Source organism: Sebastes fasciatus, chromosome 3 (genome assembly GCF_043250625.1).
Source record: "Sebastes fasciatus isolate fSebFas1 chromosome 3, fSebFas1.pri, whole genome shotgun sequence".
NCBI classification, from domain to species: domain Eukaryota; kingdom Metazoa; phylum Chordata; class Actinopteri; order Perciformes; family Sebastidae; genus Sebastes; species Sebastes fasciatus.
This window is the reverse complement of record NC_133797.1, coordinates 3,140,839-3,157,194: the sequence shown is the minus strand read 5'-3', so window position 1 is coordinate 3,157,194 and position 16,356 is coordinate 3,140,839. Positions and strand designations below refer to the sequence as shown.

The 16,356-nt window shown below is 41.7% G+C and overlaps 1 protein-coding gene across 1 annotated transcript; it reads right to left on the bottom strand.

The window, feature by feature from the left end:
* Nucleotides 1-5: 5 nt before the first annotated feature.
* LOC141765124 (tensin-4-like) lies at nt 6-13,639 on the bottom strand. Its single transcript, XM_074631085.1, has 13 exons — nt 13,583-13,639; nt 10,642-10,915; nt 8,959-9,289; nt 7,637-7,983; nt 7,447-7,542; nt 7,125-7,256; nt 5,772-5,864; nt 3,745-3,822; nt 3,564-3,626; nt 1,554-1,725; nt 1,359-1,427; nt 1,194-1,223; nt 6-971 (listed from the first exon to the last, which is right to left on the bottom strand). The coding sequence occupies exons 2-13, from the start codon at nt 10,883-10,885 to the stop codon at nt 839-841; spliced, it is 1,788 nt and encodes a 595-aa protein (XP_074487186.1). The 5' UTR covers nt 10,886-10,915; nt 13,583-13,639; the 3' UTR covers nt 6-838.
* Nucleotides 13,640-16,356: the final 2,717 nt, after the last annotated feature.

The window sequence follows — 16,356 nt, the reverse complement described above, 5'->3', positions numbered from 1 at the left end:
TCACGCACATGCACAAAGTGTAACAGTTCAACGTGTTTATTTTTCATAACAATTTGAAAAAACAATATGAATATACAGAGAAGAAATTGTTTACAGTGCAGTATAATAAATACATTCTGAACTATACAACTAGGGTATATATGCAAAGTTTCTGCTTTGAAATGAAAGGACATGACAATATTCAGTCAGTTCTTCTAGTCTATTACTAACAGAACCTTCAAAATCCCTCATCGCTATATTTAAAAGGATCGGCTAGTGCAGATTTACACCTCAGTTTACATCTGAATCATTCTAAATTAAGAAATAAGACAATCAAGTGCTTTACCATGCCCTAAGCTCTATGTCAGGTGTTGATTTCTAACACCTAACATTTTACATTGAAATTCTTTTTCATATTCATATATTAAGTATTACAAAAATATTGTTGAGTTTGTTTTAACATTTTTACAAACTGGTTAGAAATTATTTTTAACAGTAGCAGCGTGCCATTTAATTACAATCATATGTTCCTCGTCTGTTATGTTCTTGCTTGACAGCTGTTCAGTCTTGTATATCTTCATATATGCCGAAGTTACACCCGTCTTTTCAATATGACTTTAATCATGTGACCTCAAGGTATGAGTCTGGGTCGTCCTATAAGCACTTCTAAAGCAGATTTTGCTGCTGTTGTAATCCGGCAGATGCCGTAACTTGTCCAGTTTAACAATAGCAGTAGAGACTTACGATGACCACCATACTGGACAGGTTACTTGAGAAAAGTACAGTATAAGACAGACAGTGTAGGTAGGGGCATAAGAGCCCTTGCTGTATCATGTTATCATAGTCCCTCATAGTGTGTCTATGGCTTGGCTATGGCAGCCTGAATAACCTCGATGACTTTGTCGCAAGGCTGCAGGGGGTCATATTCTGCAAAGACGTGGCATACATTCTCCATGCCAGCCTCAATACCTTTCGCCACGAAGCCAAACATCCTGTTGGGACAAAGAAACAATAGATTAGATATAGATTTAATTAGTACAAAATTGAAGTTCAAAAAGAAGTGTTTTTAAATAGATGTATACATGATATGCATTACAGGTGAGCCTGAAACCTGGGAGGCTTTACTATGTATCCTCCCATGAGCAATATGTAGACTTTACAGTTAAATACAAAACACCATTCTGATTTTGTAAGCGATTAAAGTTCTAAATTACCTTGCACCAAAACTGCAACCTCTCATCCACCTGCAAGAGTAAAAAAGACAAAGTTTAAAATTAAAGAATGTGGTCTACTTTAATATTCTTGGTTAACATGAATGGAGCGTGTATCATTCTCAAAATGAATCCCTTTGATCTCATAACTTGTTACTGTATACTCACAGTCGATTGTCTGGATCTTCACCGCCGTAGCTGAGCAGGTGAGCAGGATAATGGCGTCTGAAGAAGAGCCTGTGAAGAAATGGCCGTTAGAAATGATCACGTCTTAACAAAATGTTGCACACAAACCACCGGGATTTCGTTGTGTACTGTGAGTAAAATCTCAGCCGCAGGATGACAGGATGTGTTTGTTCTTACTTCCTGTTAATATCTGTCAGCGTAACACCCTTCAGAGACGCCTTCAGGTTGACTATGGTTGGTGTGAAGGAACCCGGGGCCTTCTCAAATGTTGAGGACACCGCCTTCTTCACTGCACAAGGGCCCGTCAGCGTCTCAGTGGGGACAGCATTCAGGTAGATGAAATTGCAAGCTTTGTAAAAGGCAAACATTGAAATAGTTGATTAGAAATAGAGGTTGAAGGCACATGCACATCATTAAACATGTAGGGTAGTAAATTGAATCAAGTGAAGCTCAACCAAACTGTTGGTCAATTAACCTTTTTTCACTCTCATAGGTAAAATAGACATAAATAGCTCATATTAAATGGACTGTTTGTAAGAATCAGAAATGCTTGTTAACAGCGACACCTGTGGCCGTTAAGTCAACGAAAGTCAGCGTCGGCCTCATGCTTGTGCTCGCTCTACATAGACATGAACGAGCATCGGTCAAAACAGTGAGGCAACACACGTCAGCTAAAACCACAATATCACTCTATATTTCAGCTGCTTGGCAGTAATGTTAGCTGACCAGACGAAGGTCTCTCCATGAATCACTGCTGATCCTAGTGTTGGCTTCTCCTGCTTCAGCCTCCCGACCACGGTCGGAGGAAACAGGGAAGACACCGGCACCCGGTCGGAGACGATAACGTTTCTCTCTGTAGAGCCCCGTCAATTCACAAGACACGGAAAACCTCTGTTGGTCTGGAGGAGTTGCTGCATTTGTTTCTGCACAAACGTCCACTCACTCACTAGATATTCTCAGAGCTACGAAGTCTTCTGCAGTGTGGAGTGTGCACGCATTCACGTGAGTTGGAGCGAGCTGAGTGAAGGCAAGCAGGCAGGCAGAGGAGCAGAGTACAGCAGAGACTTCGGTCCTGGAGACCAAAGCTACGGTCTCCCCCGCGTCCTCCGACCGCGGCCAACACTGTTTAACAGACGGGCTTCACTAGATACAACCAAGAGGTTTTGGTGATTCCGTGTAGTTTGTGTTGGAGTCTGAGTCTGAACAGCGTAGCCACACGCAAGCACGCACATATGCGACCGCGCGCATGGTACACCGACCCGGATGATTTATACGTGTAAGAAGTTACAAACAGTCCCTTTAAATATGATTTGGCCCAAATTTATAGCATATTTATGCTGAAAGGAAACACAGTAACCTTCGACTCAAGCTGTCTTTTCTCAATGCAGTTCCAATGTACAGGTCTATTCTTATCTTATTCACAGCCAGTGTTTTAACTCATCATCATCACAGGTACAGCAGCACAGGTGTAAATAATGCCTCTAATTAGCTATAGCTCCGTTCCACTCAAGAGTCAAACACTCTATTATCACTGGCACAGCTAAATGAAACGCACACTTCCCTGTGCTAGTCCTGCTATGATAAGTCAACATGTCTGTGATGAGGGTCAATTAACGTTAGCTACCGTTAGCTACCCCTCTGAGGTTGTTGTTGTTGACTGGTCCAGAAAGCCAGCAAGGTGAAAACAGTGGTGAGAGTGAAACCTCCAGTCACCTGTCCTTAATCTATTTCCTCATTGTATTAGCTTCAAGACGACCTTACTTCAATTGACTTGTTATACTAAAGTGTAGCCAGCTCTCAGTGAGGACTTTGTGAGGACTTTGTGAGGAGTTGTAGAGTTCTAAAGCTAGCCGTTAGCTAATTAGCCTTCAACATTTAAACTAATTAGCTGACGTTAGCTAGCTAGCTAACTTAACCTCAGTTAGATATAGGTTCATTTAATGTAGTTTAACGCCTTAAATGCAAATGTCTCAAATGTTCATGATCCTGTTCCTTCTATAACCCCTCAGCCCTCTGACAGTAGTCATTGAGTCATTGATTCCATGGTTCTGCTGCTCCTTGCTGCTTTCTGCTCCTAGTGAAGTGTCACTTTATAAGCATTGCTTTAAGATAAGTGCTGGTAAACTTACACGCTGATAATGTAAACAATTCAGGTTTATATTCTTTATTATTGTTATTTTGTCCCACCTGTTTTACTCTTGTCCTCTGATGCTGGTTTGTAACTCGCTCTGTCTCCTGCTGCGCCCACATCTGTGGAGGCAAAGAACAGATCAGGTTTTCATTTCTCTCTCTCTCACTCTCTCACACACTGACACACACACACACACACACACACACACACACACACACACACAGATTAATGGCCTACCTTGGGAGTGGAGCAGTAATTTGCAGGGCAAAGCGTAGGCAGAAATAGTGTGCTGGTAGACCAGGGCAGAGAGACTACCTGCAAAGATAACAAGATCAGAGCTTTGGTTAAGTACAAGTAGCCTACTGCTGAGAAATTCACTGTCTTATTCTGACAAAATATCAGACAAAAATTAAAAAATGTAATTGACATTAAAGTTTAAATGACGAGATGGAGATTTTATGATCATTAGTGCAGTATAGTGGTACGGTTTGCTGTAGGGTTTTCTTGATGTGGATATTAATTTAGCTTTTTAAATGTATCTTAAAGGGGCTGGATGGAAGAATCAGAAATTGCTTGTTAACAGTGACACCTGTGGCCGTTAAGTCAACGACAGTCAGCGTCCTGTTGCTCGCGCTCGCACTACGTAGACACGAGCGAGCATCGGTCATAACAGTGAGACGACACATATGAGATTGAATGGGATTGACAGGCATCACGTTGATTAACGTTAGCAACATTAGCCAGCTAGTACATTGAACTGTTTGCTGTGGTAATTTGACTACTACAAAAGAAAATGGCGATTGTTGTTAGTTGTTATGGTGACAACGGAACCCACATCAATGTGGCCGTAAAGTGTGAGGTCGCAGCTCTCCAAGAAGAGAACGGACGCAGCTCCCAGGGACAGCCAGCTGGCTGGCTAGTTAGCCAGTTAGCTAGTTAGTTTGTCCCCAAGCGGAGGAACTGCTTAGACCCGGCACTGCCGCTGGCGGAACCAACCCAAGAGCTAACCAGCCAGCTGTCCGCTCCACCATGCTCCAATGCCACACTGCTTACAGAAAACGAGCCGAACAAAGTTGTCAGTCATCTGCCGACAGCGAGGTGCTTTCCTCCGCTGTGACATGACGTGTGGATGAAGCATGAAGTTATTCAATTTGACTCATTGACTTTTTCTATGTGCCTCGTAACATTACAACTCCACCGCTCATTTAGTCGTTGTTACTGCAAATCCACACCTCAGTGAGTCCACGACTTACCGCAAGTTGGTTTAGTTTATGCAGAAGTCAACGGTTGCTATGGCAACGGTACACATAAAAATGTCTGCCGCTCTGACCATCCTGCTACGTCGATTTGAATGGGAATGTCCGTTCCACTCCTATATTCTATTTCTAAGGTCCCTCCATGAATCGAAGGCCCGGCCGATGTTGATCCTAGTTTCCCCCCCGACGTTGCTCACTGCTCTTGTGCCAGACGGACTTCACTAGATATAACTTTGTTTTTTTTGTTCTTCCGTGGAGTTTGTGTTGGAGTCCGAGTGGTGGTGGGAGCTGGTCGTTTGTTGGCGTTAGCGGGCTCCATATCTAACTGAACGTTAGCTGAAAATAAAGGTACTCCCAAGCGCGCATGACGTTCCATCCGTTGGATTTTCCCGGAAAAAACGGCCAGCATTCTTCACATTAAAAGCAGTCTACAGACTGAAAGAGGAAATACAGAAATTCGCGGAAGGTCTCATTTCTTAGGTTAGGTTACAACCTGTTCACACATTGGCAATAATAAAAAAAAAAAAAAAACGATTAAAGAAACATTTATACGTGTAAAAATGTACACACACACAGTCTCTTTAATGCAATGGCCCACTCCAGGATCAATCTAGTTTTTAAAATCTTCATATTTTTGTCATGATATAAACACCGTAAGTGATATTGAAAGTAAGGTTGCAAGTTACTGTGTGGGTGTTTTACAGAGCCATCACAGCTACAGTCAGGATTCTTTGGAAGCAGATATGAAAGCCACAATACACCTTGATAACTGCTCTGTGGGTGTGAGAACACACCCTGTGGACTCACACTGAATCCCGAGCAAGAGCCACCCACTGCTGCCCGCCCACATCTTACAGTAAGAGGCCACACATCGCTGACTCAGTTCTGGTCATCATCATCATCAGCCAGACCAGGATGTGTGCTCATATTAAGGCGAGTGAATTTTAGAAGTGAGTTAAGAGGGAATCTCTTCTAGATCATGTGGTCTTGTTGTTGACCTTTACTTACCAAAGTATGGTTCCTGAGAAGAGCCTTTGATGCGTACACCCTTAGGTGATGATTCAATAAGGAAGTGTCTGACAACATCTGGACTGCTCTCTCCTGTTTTAATGAAAGGACAAATAAAGAATAAATAATGTAGTCAGTGGAGTTAATGTAAAAGTGATGGCACTGGCAGTTATTTCATATGGCTCATGACAGATTCCATTTTTTTTATTGATTTATATATATTATTTTTACTTTATATATCTGTAGTGTCCTGTGCCACATAATGCCCAGCCCATATGGACTTACAAGACACTAGACAACAACAAACGCCGAGATGATCACACAGCCAATCATAATGTACAGATCCACAAATTATAAAGAGAAGATTTCAAGAGATAAAGTTTCATAACAGGAATGTCCTATAATAGGATACCCTGTAACCTATTATAAAGGATACAGGGTGCTCTGTCTTAGCTGCTACGCATTTACTAAGAATCTCACCATAACAAAACCTCGTTAAAAAGCCAACTTGACATATTACCCTCAGATCACCAAAATAAATCAGGATTCTTTGACTGAATTTTTTTCAAAATAGCTGACTTCTGTCAGTTGCGGTACACGGGGCATTGAATTACAAAATGGAAACAACACCAAGATCACTTAAACACTGCTCTTCAGGAATGCCTTTATGTCTCTCAACTCCATCTGCCAGGATAAGGTAGCACATAAGGAGACATAAGATCTCCTTTCTTATGTCTCATATCATCTTGTTTGACTATATTTATTCTACACTGCAAATTGTTCCCCAAAATAACACTGATGTCGGAAAGAGAAACATTTACATCCCTGGACCAAGGTTTTGAGTCTGAACACTGAAATGGTCTCAGTGCCCAACACAGTCACATGTCTTTCATATCCTGCATTCCGAAAAAAGAATGTTTAAAAAATACAAATCTGCAAATGGAGTATAGGCCTCAAAATTGTTTCGTGAGTGAGGTCCATTTTTTCCCTCTTTGATTGCTTACAGTGCCGTAAACAGCTGGTTTTCTCTTGTGTTTACACAGCGTATACTGTGGGTGGAAAACATAACAGCACTGTCTCCTGCCTCGCCACAGATAGCTGGATGTCATCAGACATGCCCAGTCACATCAGCAGAGTTGGGTAAGTGATTCCCCGTGCCTTCCAGGTCTCTGCTATAGACACATGACGACAGCGGCACTGTGAGTTCTCATTCTCTCTGTGATTGTGGTAGCTGTGGCATTCATGACCTTCTCTTTCCTGTATCCGACCAAACACTGCTATGACTTTTATAAAAGCACGTGATTTAAAAGGAGTCATAAGGTCAGGTCGCAGCACTGACTAGTGAATGTTTACCTGGGTAGGCGGTAGCGATGGAGTTGGTGTCCGTTTGGTCCACCTTCATAGCCAGACCGAAACTGCCTCTGTAGGAGGTGCTGTCTCTCACCACAAATGCTCCTGCTTCCTTGTCCTTTACCAGGGCATCAGCTAGAATGAATGAAACATCACAGAAAATGCTTAGAGACAGTTGCAAATGTGTGTTTATTACTACGGTATCTATACTGCAAAAGAATCCTACATCCCTGAAGAAAAAAACACTAGATCCTGCAAGATAACTTCAGAGCTTGAGTAAAGCTATAATGTCTTCATATTTCTGGAGTGGTGTCGAGATTCTCACCTTCTGCTCTGTTAATATGTGGACGGAACCAGAACTTTGAAGTATCCATGACAAACTTCATTGAGGGCTGGCTGCCATTAAAACGGGCTTGGAAACCTTGGAAACAACCAATATGACAGTGGGGGTCAAATACTGTTGAACACATTGTAGCTGCAAGAAAAATAGACTACCATGACTAAATGCGACTCACCATGAGGAGAAACTGGCTTTGGGTTGGACACATTAAGCATGGTTTGTATCAAGTCAACCTCTGGTCCAGGAGACGGGATGTGCATATCTGGCTCTGGTACACCGTTGACTAACAGTACAGGAATATCGCTCAAAGACCTAGAGAGCAAAGTTGGACTGCTCTGCGCTCCTTTGCCGTGAAGCTCCTGATGTCCTCGTCTAAACAGCGGGGGCTTGTCTGGGCTGTGCACGTTATCAAACGGCGACATTCTGGACCTGTCACTGAAGGAGCCCGGACTGAAGGAGTCGGACGTGTGAGTGAGGATGGACTCTGGAGAGTCGATGTCTTCGCTGGTCAGGGACAGGTTGCTATGCAGGGGAGGAAGAAGATATATTGCAAATGTACAGATCAATACAGATGAATACACCCTCCTTTAATTTGTAACACTACAATGAAATGTTGTATCTGGGAATATGGTCATTTTCCAGTTTGGAGCTGTTATTACTGCCATGAAACTTTTGTTTGACTGCAAAATCACAAACAAGTCCACTAAGTCACGTAGTAAAGAGGGGTTCTCAAACTTTTCCATGCCAAAGCCCCCCAAATAGCATTAGCTCATGGCCCCCTTTTGCAAGATGTCTTTAAAACCCATTGACAAAACTACAGCAAAAAAAAAAGAAAAGAAAGAAAATTCTGAATATATTTCCTTACTTTGATTAATGCAATAATAACTGCATTTGTATTTCAAATCTTGAATCAGTCCATTAGATTCAGTATTTCTGTTTTCCATTTGAAGCATTATTTGCCAGTTTAGTTTATTTGTTTGTTTGTGTCTGTCCGTGAATCTCACTGTGTGTTAGTGTCTGCTCATCAGGTCTTCTCCTTCTCAACATTTTTTGGCGAGTTAGCACTAGATAGCAAGGAAGCTAGCTAGCTAGATTTCATCAGCAGAGCAGCTTCATGGAAGTCGCAGACCGTTACAGGTCAACACTGACAGCTTATGATGTGATGGATGTTGTTTTGATTGGCAGGCAATTAGAAAGATGGGCATGGAAAATAAGATTTCGATATGTTATATATTAGAAATTATATTTTCTGATAATAATAATAATAATTGTATGAATTTGATTTTAGTTTTGAAAAAATAATATTTTTTAGAATTTTCCCTCATCTTCTTTCCAATTTGCTGAGACCCCAATCACTTGCCTTGTAACCTGGCCCTGGTCAGCCTCTTAATACGGTACAGTTAAGGTTTTGAAGAATGTATACAAGTGACCGCATGTAAAAAGATGCATATTCTAGACTTGTTTAAAGGCGGTCCGCGCTTCGATTGTGAGTTTTACCTGCCGAGGATGTAGCTGGTGTCTGAGCATGTTGACATGGAGAGGAGCGAGACGGTGCTGTTTCTGTTGGACAAGCGCAGGCCTCCTTGGGAAGAGGTGACATCGGACTTCGATGAGTGATTCCGTCGGGGTACACTTCCACACGGCAGCGGAGGCAGGGAGGATGTCGGGGAGCTGGAGAACACCAGCGTGCCATGGGGACTGCAGCTGACACTGCTTTGTGTGGGGATGGGTATGCTGGGTGACACACATTGGACCACGGTGGGCAGGAAGCAGGGAGGACATCCTCGAGGGACCAACGTGCAGTGGGAGACATCTTCATCTGAGTCGTCTGAGATTGGAGAGGAAAAGTGTTAAAAAAAAAAAACACTGAAAAAGGATGATGGAATGTCTGAATGTGAAGCTGACGTACTCAGTGGAAAAACCCTGCGTGTTACTTGATAAATGATCATTTCTCAGATTTCATGCTTTGGTTTTCTGTTACACAAGGGCTTGGCCTCCGTATGCAAACACATAGTTGCCAAGTCTCCTGATAAAGACATTCATATTTCTCATGCAGGTACTTGCTTGCACAGCTCAGGCTGTTCCTTCCAAACTAAATGCTTTGAATAGTGCATTTCTGCCATTGCGATGAGACAAAATCACCTAGAGAAGTCCCAACTTGTTCTTGGGCTCTTGAGAATCTGCCTGCCTCACTGTGTTGACGGGAATTGAGTGAGTTTATGTCCTCAGGAATACACTGTAGCCTGTGGCCAGTGTGTGACAGGTGGCGTCTGCAACCAAAGTTACATAATGACTTATGTGGAAACAGAAACAGCAAAATGTGTCCGAGAACTAGAGGCAGGTGGCACTGTGGTGAGTGTTGTTTCAAGGGGAAACGCTGTATTTTTGCAACAATAGGAAAGAAGCACTCATCAACACAGTGCATGAATTTTCTCTTTTACTGTTTTGACGGATTAAATGAACCTTGCTTTGTCTGATTTCTCATCACTGTTTTCTTGATTTCCTTCAAACTTCTTTATCTCTACAACCAGGGTTGGAAATTAGCACCAGCCAAATGCTGGTAAAATATGCAAGCGGCTGCTATAGATCTGCTTCACTCACCAGCCAAAAAAACAATGGTAATCTATTGAGTGGCTGGTAGATTTTGTAATCCACCAGCCACAGTTGCAGGTGGACAATTTTTTTAAATTTCCAACACTGCCACAACACATAGCACTCTGCTTCATAAACGTACGACCAAACATCTTTCGAGAAAAGACGAGCAACAGGAAATCCATTTATATTCGTTGACTCTTGTGCACACTTTCTGATCAGAGCAGGTCTGAGTGAAGAGACCGCCGTACAAACCTCGCATGCGTCTACTTCAGTGAGCTTCTCTGTGTCTGTAGCCTAACGTGTGCAGGGTGTGGCACTAGTCTTGGCAGTAATGCCGGAACAGCTGAAGTGGTGCAATTACCCCATGATTAAACAAATTAAAAAAGGAGGGTACATTTCCAAAGTCCCAGGCTATGTGTACTATCTGTTCTATAAGGGTGACTGTGGTTTTACTGCGCTCTGCGTCAAACCTCTGCAGGCTGGAGGCTGTCATTTGTTGCACTTTGTTTGGCCTTGTTGATGTGTTAAAAAAAGAGTTTGAATAGTGTTGAAACAAAGGAAAGAGGCTTCACAGTTATGCTGTACCTGTAGGAGGGCTGATGCACAAGGGACTTTTGTTGACCTCAATGGGTTCAAATGTTGGATCCAGTTCCAGGATGAGCTGGTTGAGATTATCCAGGGAAACATCAAGATCTGGGCTGCCGGGCTCCGTGAGAGTGGGATGCTGATTGACTGTCTCCTGCGCCGCCGAGTCCAGGCGGATAGTTTGGCCGACTCTCAGAACGTGATTGGGTATCATTTGGGACATGCCTTTAGCTGTAGGCATCATGTTAGGAGAGCTCACAGTCTTCTGGGACAACTAGAGACAGAGATACAATGGAGAGAGATCAGTTACACTTACAGTCTTCACTGGAAGGACAGCCTTTTGTCCTCTTTGTAAAACAGACCCATAATCAGTTTTTTTCCCCAGATACTCATATTCATAGAACATTTAGCGCATTTTTGGCCACTAGACATAAACACATATCTCAAGTTTTTCATTGTTACCTTCTGTGATTAAAATTAAAATTAATGGCATTTGCATTTTCACAGCGCTGAAGGAAAACAACCAATCAGAGCCGAGGAGTCTCTAGCGCAGCTGTCAATCACTGCTCGCCAATTGCGCCTCAATGCACGGGCTTAGGAGGGGTTGAAGCTCACGAGACACAAGCTTCTAAAAATGCGGCTGGACGGGGTGGGGTGAGAACGAGGGCGCTGTAATGTATCGATACAATGTTCACGTCCTGCAAAATCAGTAACGTTACATAATATCGGCGGTGAGAGCGAATCATCTAGCAGTCGTTCTGTTAGAATGGCGGACGGAACTGTGTGTTGCCATGATAAACAATGATAAATAAATGTTAGGTAGATAGTGAATAAGTACCAGAAGACTGTTGCTGCCTGTGTTATAAATGTTCATTTTCTATACACTGTGTATCCATAACATGTGAGTGTTTTTCGCGGTATCCCATCGACCGTACGCACCGCTGTCATCGTCATCAGTTTATCGGCTACAAGCATTGGAAAATAAATCAATAACACAACAACAGTAGCTAGTCACATAGTCCTACTCATCACGTTATGTTTTGAACACACCTGATACACCTGATGCAACTCAGAAGCCCCTTACTGATGGATCAGAGCTGAGTATCTGCTGGTTCAGGTGTGTTAGAACAGAGAGCTGGAAAATGGGCAGGTACGGGGGGGGGTCTGGAGGTTTGGAGCTGGGAACCCAGTGTCTAGGCTATAGGCTACAATAAATATAATGAGGGAAACATTATTTTTAAAAAAATTCGGAATCTGCGTTATTGATTTACAGAATATGATTTTACATGACAAACGTTGCCAGAAGAATTAAATGTTCAGACAAAGGCTGTGATATGTTTAAATAATATAATATTTATTATAGCAAGTTTTGTTTTTAAGCTTTTTGGGTGTTATCTATAGTAATAATAATGGTCCAAAATGATGGAAAATTACATAGTTTTTGGTAAAAAACTGTCAGATTTTTTGGGGGGGAGGTCCCCCCAAACCCCCACCCCACATTTTTGCTGGTTCTTTGCCTGTGACGTTTGCCTTGTTTTAACTGAAAAGACTGATCTCGCTGTTTTGCCGCTGTGGCACAAAGGCCTATTTGGCTCAATAACCTGGCTTTGTCTTGACTTATTGTCGACGTATTGTCTTATAACGATGAGTTTCATATTCTGTTTACTGATCAGGAGGTTGCCGTGGCTTATTGTGAGGGGAGGGGAAGGCCTCCAAAACATCTGTAGGCTCGGGGCCTCAAGTAATATTAAGGCGACCCTGCTGCTCGCGAAACTCGTGAACTCCGGTCAAATTGCAAAACTCGGCAGCGCTGATCAAATGTGAGTCAATATTCTGTTACTGTAATGCCTATTTCTCTCCTCAAACATCCTGTAGTGTACTGTTTAGCTGTAAAATGAGAAAGTTTGTGACCCGGCTGCTGTGCTGAAAACAGTCGAGGCAAAACCAAGCACATATTTTTTCACACATCACCGGTCTCATGCACTACTATCAGGATATAGTGACCGTTTTATAAAAATATCATTATCAAATCAAATATTTGAAATGTATTTGCATATGCAGCCGCCAGATTTTTAATAAGAAATGTTCTTCAATAGATGATATAACTAAAGTTTTTTTTCTTTGCAATCACACAGTGTTGTTTTATATTTGGTTAGCTCATTCGCTGGACTAAAGCAATAAATAACTTGAAGTTAGTGAAGAAAATAAACAGTGCGTGTCACACAGTGCATAAGTGTGAACCTATAAGGCTTCCCACGCGTCTCCTCAATCCAGCCATAAAACCACTGGATGAATAATGGGTGGGCTGAGTAAATGGCTTACTTCAATGCTGATATCAGCATGAATAGCTGCTCAGGAAGGGTGTGTCATATGAGGGATGATCAGATCACACTGTGTCTCCCTCTCCGTGTTTCAGACAAGGAGTGGTGCTCAGTGAGTCACCCAGGTGACTGGTGGTTACCGGGACTACACTAGTGTTTTCCTACAACATTTTTGAAGTAGTCTACAGACAAAGCTCTGCTTTATTATCTTGGAAAATTTAGATCATTCAGAATGTTTTTTTGTAACTTTTGAGAAGCACCCACTCAGTTTCACAAAGCCTCACCGTGGTCAATAACATAGAAATACAATTTACATATGAGCTGAAATGCAACTTTGAACAAGTTATTGAGCAGTTTTTCATCTTAGGAAATGAAAGCTTACATGTTTGCTTTAACGTAGCTTTTTATATCCCTGATGAGACCTGCTGCAATAATAATAATAATAATAATAATAATAATAAAAAACACAGTTTAAAGACTACATTAATAATGGAGCAATCCAAGCATTATTGGTATAGGCTATATGTTCAAAACTGCTGACACATTGACAAATCATGCATATTTTACTGCAACTTATTATACTGTACATCTAAAGTTCAGGTAAAGAAAGGTCGTCTTACCTTATTTTCTTCTGGTCAAGATTCGACGGTTGTAATGGTGGTTTCCTCTCAGACTCTTCACTGTTTTACTTTGATATTTCATGTGTTGCATGCTTTTATTAATGATATCCCAACCCTTTTACCAGTGAGCCTATCAGCAGTGAGGATCACTAGTCCCTGCAGCTCCAGCTGATGATGTCATCTCAGCGGTGTAAAGTTTATGGCTGGAGGGGTGATTTTTTTTTTTTGGCAACACAGGGCTATGACTTAAACTGTTCTAAAGAAAGCGTATTGTAGCGTGTTGTACAGTAAGTGATGACTTTATAAACAGTTCTGATAAAGCGTGTCAGTCTGCTGTAGGTGTTTCTGCTTCCCCTTAACCGTAAAGGTGATCTCTGGATTTATGATGAAATGTAGTGTGTCAAAGACTGTAGAAAGTAAAGACTGAGCGTAGTTAGAGAATAGCTTGCTTAATCAAATAATTCAATTCAATTCAATTCAATTCAATTTATTTTTATATAGCATCAAATCATTACAGAAGTTATCTCAAGACGCTTTTTATATAGAGCAGGTCTTAGACCGTACGCTATAGTTTAGAGACCCAACAAGAGATCCCACCAAGAGCATTACAATGTGCTGTGGCCAGGAAAAACTCCCTAGTAGAAACCTAGAGCAGAACCGGGCTCTGGGTGGGAGGCCAGCTGCCTCGACCGGTTGGGTTTAGAGAGAGAGAGAAAGAGAGATAGAAAAGAGACGGGGAGAGAGAGGGGAAGAGATGTACAGAAACCACAATAATAGCACAGCAGCTGTAAGAACTAATACAAGTAAGACTAATAACAAAATCAATAGCAGTGGATGTAAAAGAGTGACAATACAACTATCTGAATTAATAGCTGTAATAATAATAGAAATATAACTAATAATAATAATAATAAAAAGGCTGATAATGACGGTAGTAGTGGGTGTCAGGCAGGCAGCAGATGCGGCAGCAGATGCAACCACGATCCAGGTGTAACCGCGATCCAGGTGCAACCACGATCCAGGTGTAACCCCGATCCAGGTGCAACCGCGATCCAGGTGTAACCGCGATCCAGGTGTAACCGCGATCCAGGTGCAACCGCGATCCAGGTGCAACCCCGATCCAGGTGCAACCCCGATCCAGGTGCAACCCCGATCCAGGTGCAACCGCGATCCAGGTGTAACCCTGATCCAGGTGTAATTGAGGATCCCGAAGTAACATTTTCCATTTCTTTTCTTTGAAGCAAACGTAAGCCTGTTTCTACTTTTAAAATAATATACCTCCCTTTATTTCCGCACACTTAGTGAATGATTGGGGACATTTTTAATATCTTTCGTCCATAAAATATGAACACAGTCAGAACTTCTGTCGTACCGCACAGCTCCTTAGCTTGTTCTGCTTGATAAATGTGTGTGTTTCTCTGAGTACTAGCTGATAATGTTCACGTTCATCCCACCAAAACATTACTTATTATTGTGATGATATCCCTTTTTTTTTCTGTTGAGCAATCTTGAACTACATCACTATGAAATTGCTTCAGAAAAAGTTGGCTGCAGGGAGCCTGGTGACTGGAAACTAACAATTATGTCTGGCATAGTTCAGTCAGCCGAATAGCACAGAGGCAGCTCTCCCAAGGTGTGTCTCCCATGACTCAGTTCCTCAAGGCTCAGTTCTTGTACCATTATAGGTTGGGGTACATTATCTGTGGCTCTGTCCTTTTGATATTGTAATGCTAACAGTACTTGACTATAAATGTTTACATTAGTATATTGCTGGAATCAGTCTATGAATTACTGAAAGCTTTCTTCAATCTCAACCAAACTGACAGACTTCAGAAATGATTTGCCACCACTTTGGTTTCCTGGCTATTAAAAGATGCCTTTATGAACCAAAGTTATTATGCCCGGCTGAGCTTTTACATATTCAGTCATTTTCAGGTAAGATGTATTTAAAAATCATATCCTTCTCGCAGTTGTGCCAAAATCCATACTTTGTATTTTAGCCTGTTTTAATATATTTTAAATGACAGTAATTAATCAGAGCAGGCTTCTACCGAACTTACCACGACTACACCAGCACCTCACCTCACTGCTGCAGAGTGTGACGTGCTGCGTAAAGATGCAAATTTATATTTTAAATCAAGAAACTAACTCAAATACAATTTCTGCAAAGTTCTGCTGGGAGATTACAATCTTAAACTCAATAATTCCTCTGGTCTGCACTTCCCAGTAGCCTGCTGTCTCTCAGTCATATTTAAGATTTAATCTGAAATTCTTCTCATCACATATAAGCCTTACATAATCAGGCTGCATCTTACATTTGTGACTTGCTGCTTCATTAAGCTCTCGGGTCCTTTTGAGTAATGTCTCCTGGCTATTAAGCACATTGGACATAGACTCAAGGTGACCATGTTGATGATGTCCTGGCTCTCAGGTTTTAAAATAGTTTCCTCACAGGGGTTTATGTCAGAAAAAAACAATATATCTTTGGTGTATTTTTATCCTCCTTAACCAATAGTGAACTATACGCTTGCTTGGTTACTTGCCTAGTTCCTCAAATTATACAGCGTATGGCTGTAGCAGTCTAGGAAAGTCAAAGTTGTGACTTGATCACAACTCTATAACTTGCTTTTCTTTTTACTTCTACTGTAAGTTTAATGTGAATATTGTGTATTGTAAGTTGTTTAAATCAACTTTAATTATTGCAGTATTCTAATGCTGCTAATGCTGTTCAGTGAATTTAATCTTATTTAATCATCTTACAATATTGCAAATAG

Bases quoted from the DNA above. Each gene is read 5' to 3' on its own strand.
- LOC141765124 (XM_074631085.1), bottom strand. From the start codon at position 10,885: ATGATGCCTACAGCTAAAGGCATGTCCCAAATGATACCCAATCACGTT. The intron at 9,290-10,641 runs GTACAGCATAAC...CTCCAATCTCAG, and splicing joins GTGCATCAGCCCTCCTACAG to ACGACTCAGATGAAGATGTC. The intron at 5,865-7,124 runs GTAAACATTCAC...TCATTAAAACAG, and splicing joins CATCGCTACCGCCTACCCAG to GAGAGAGCAGTCCAGATGTT.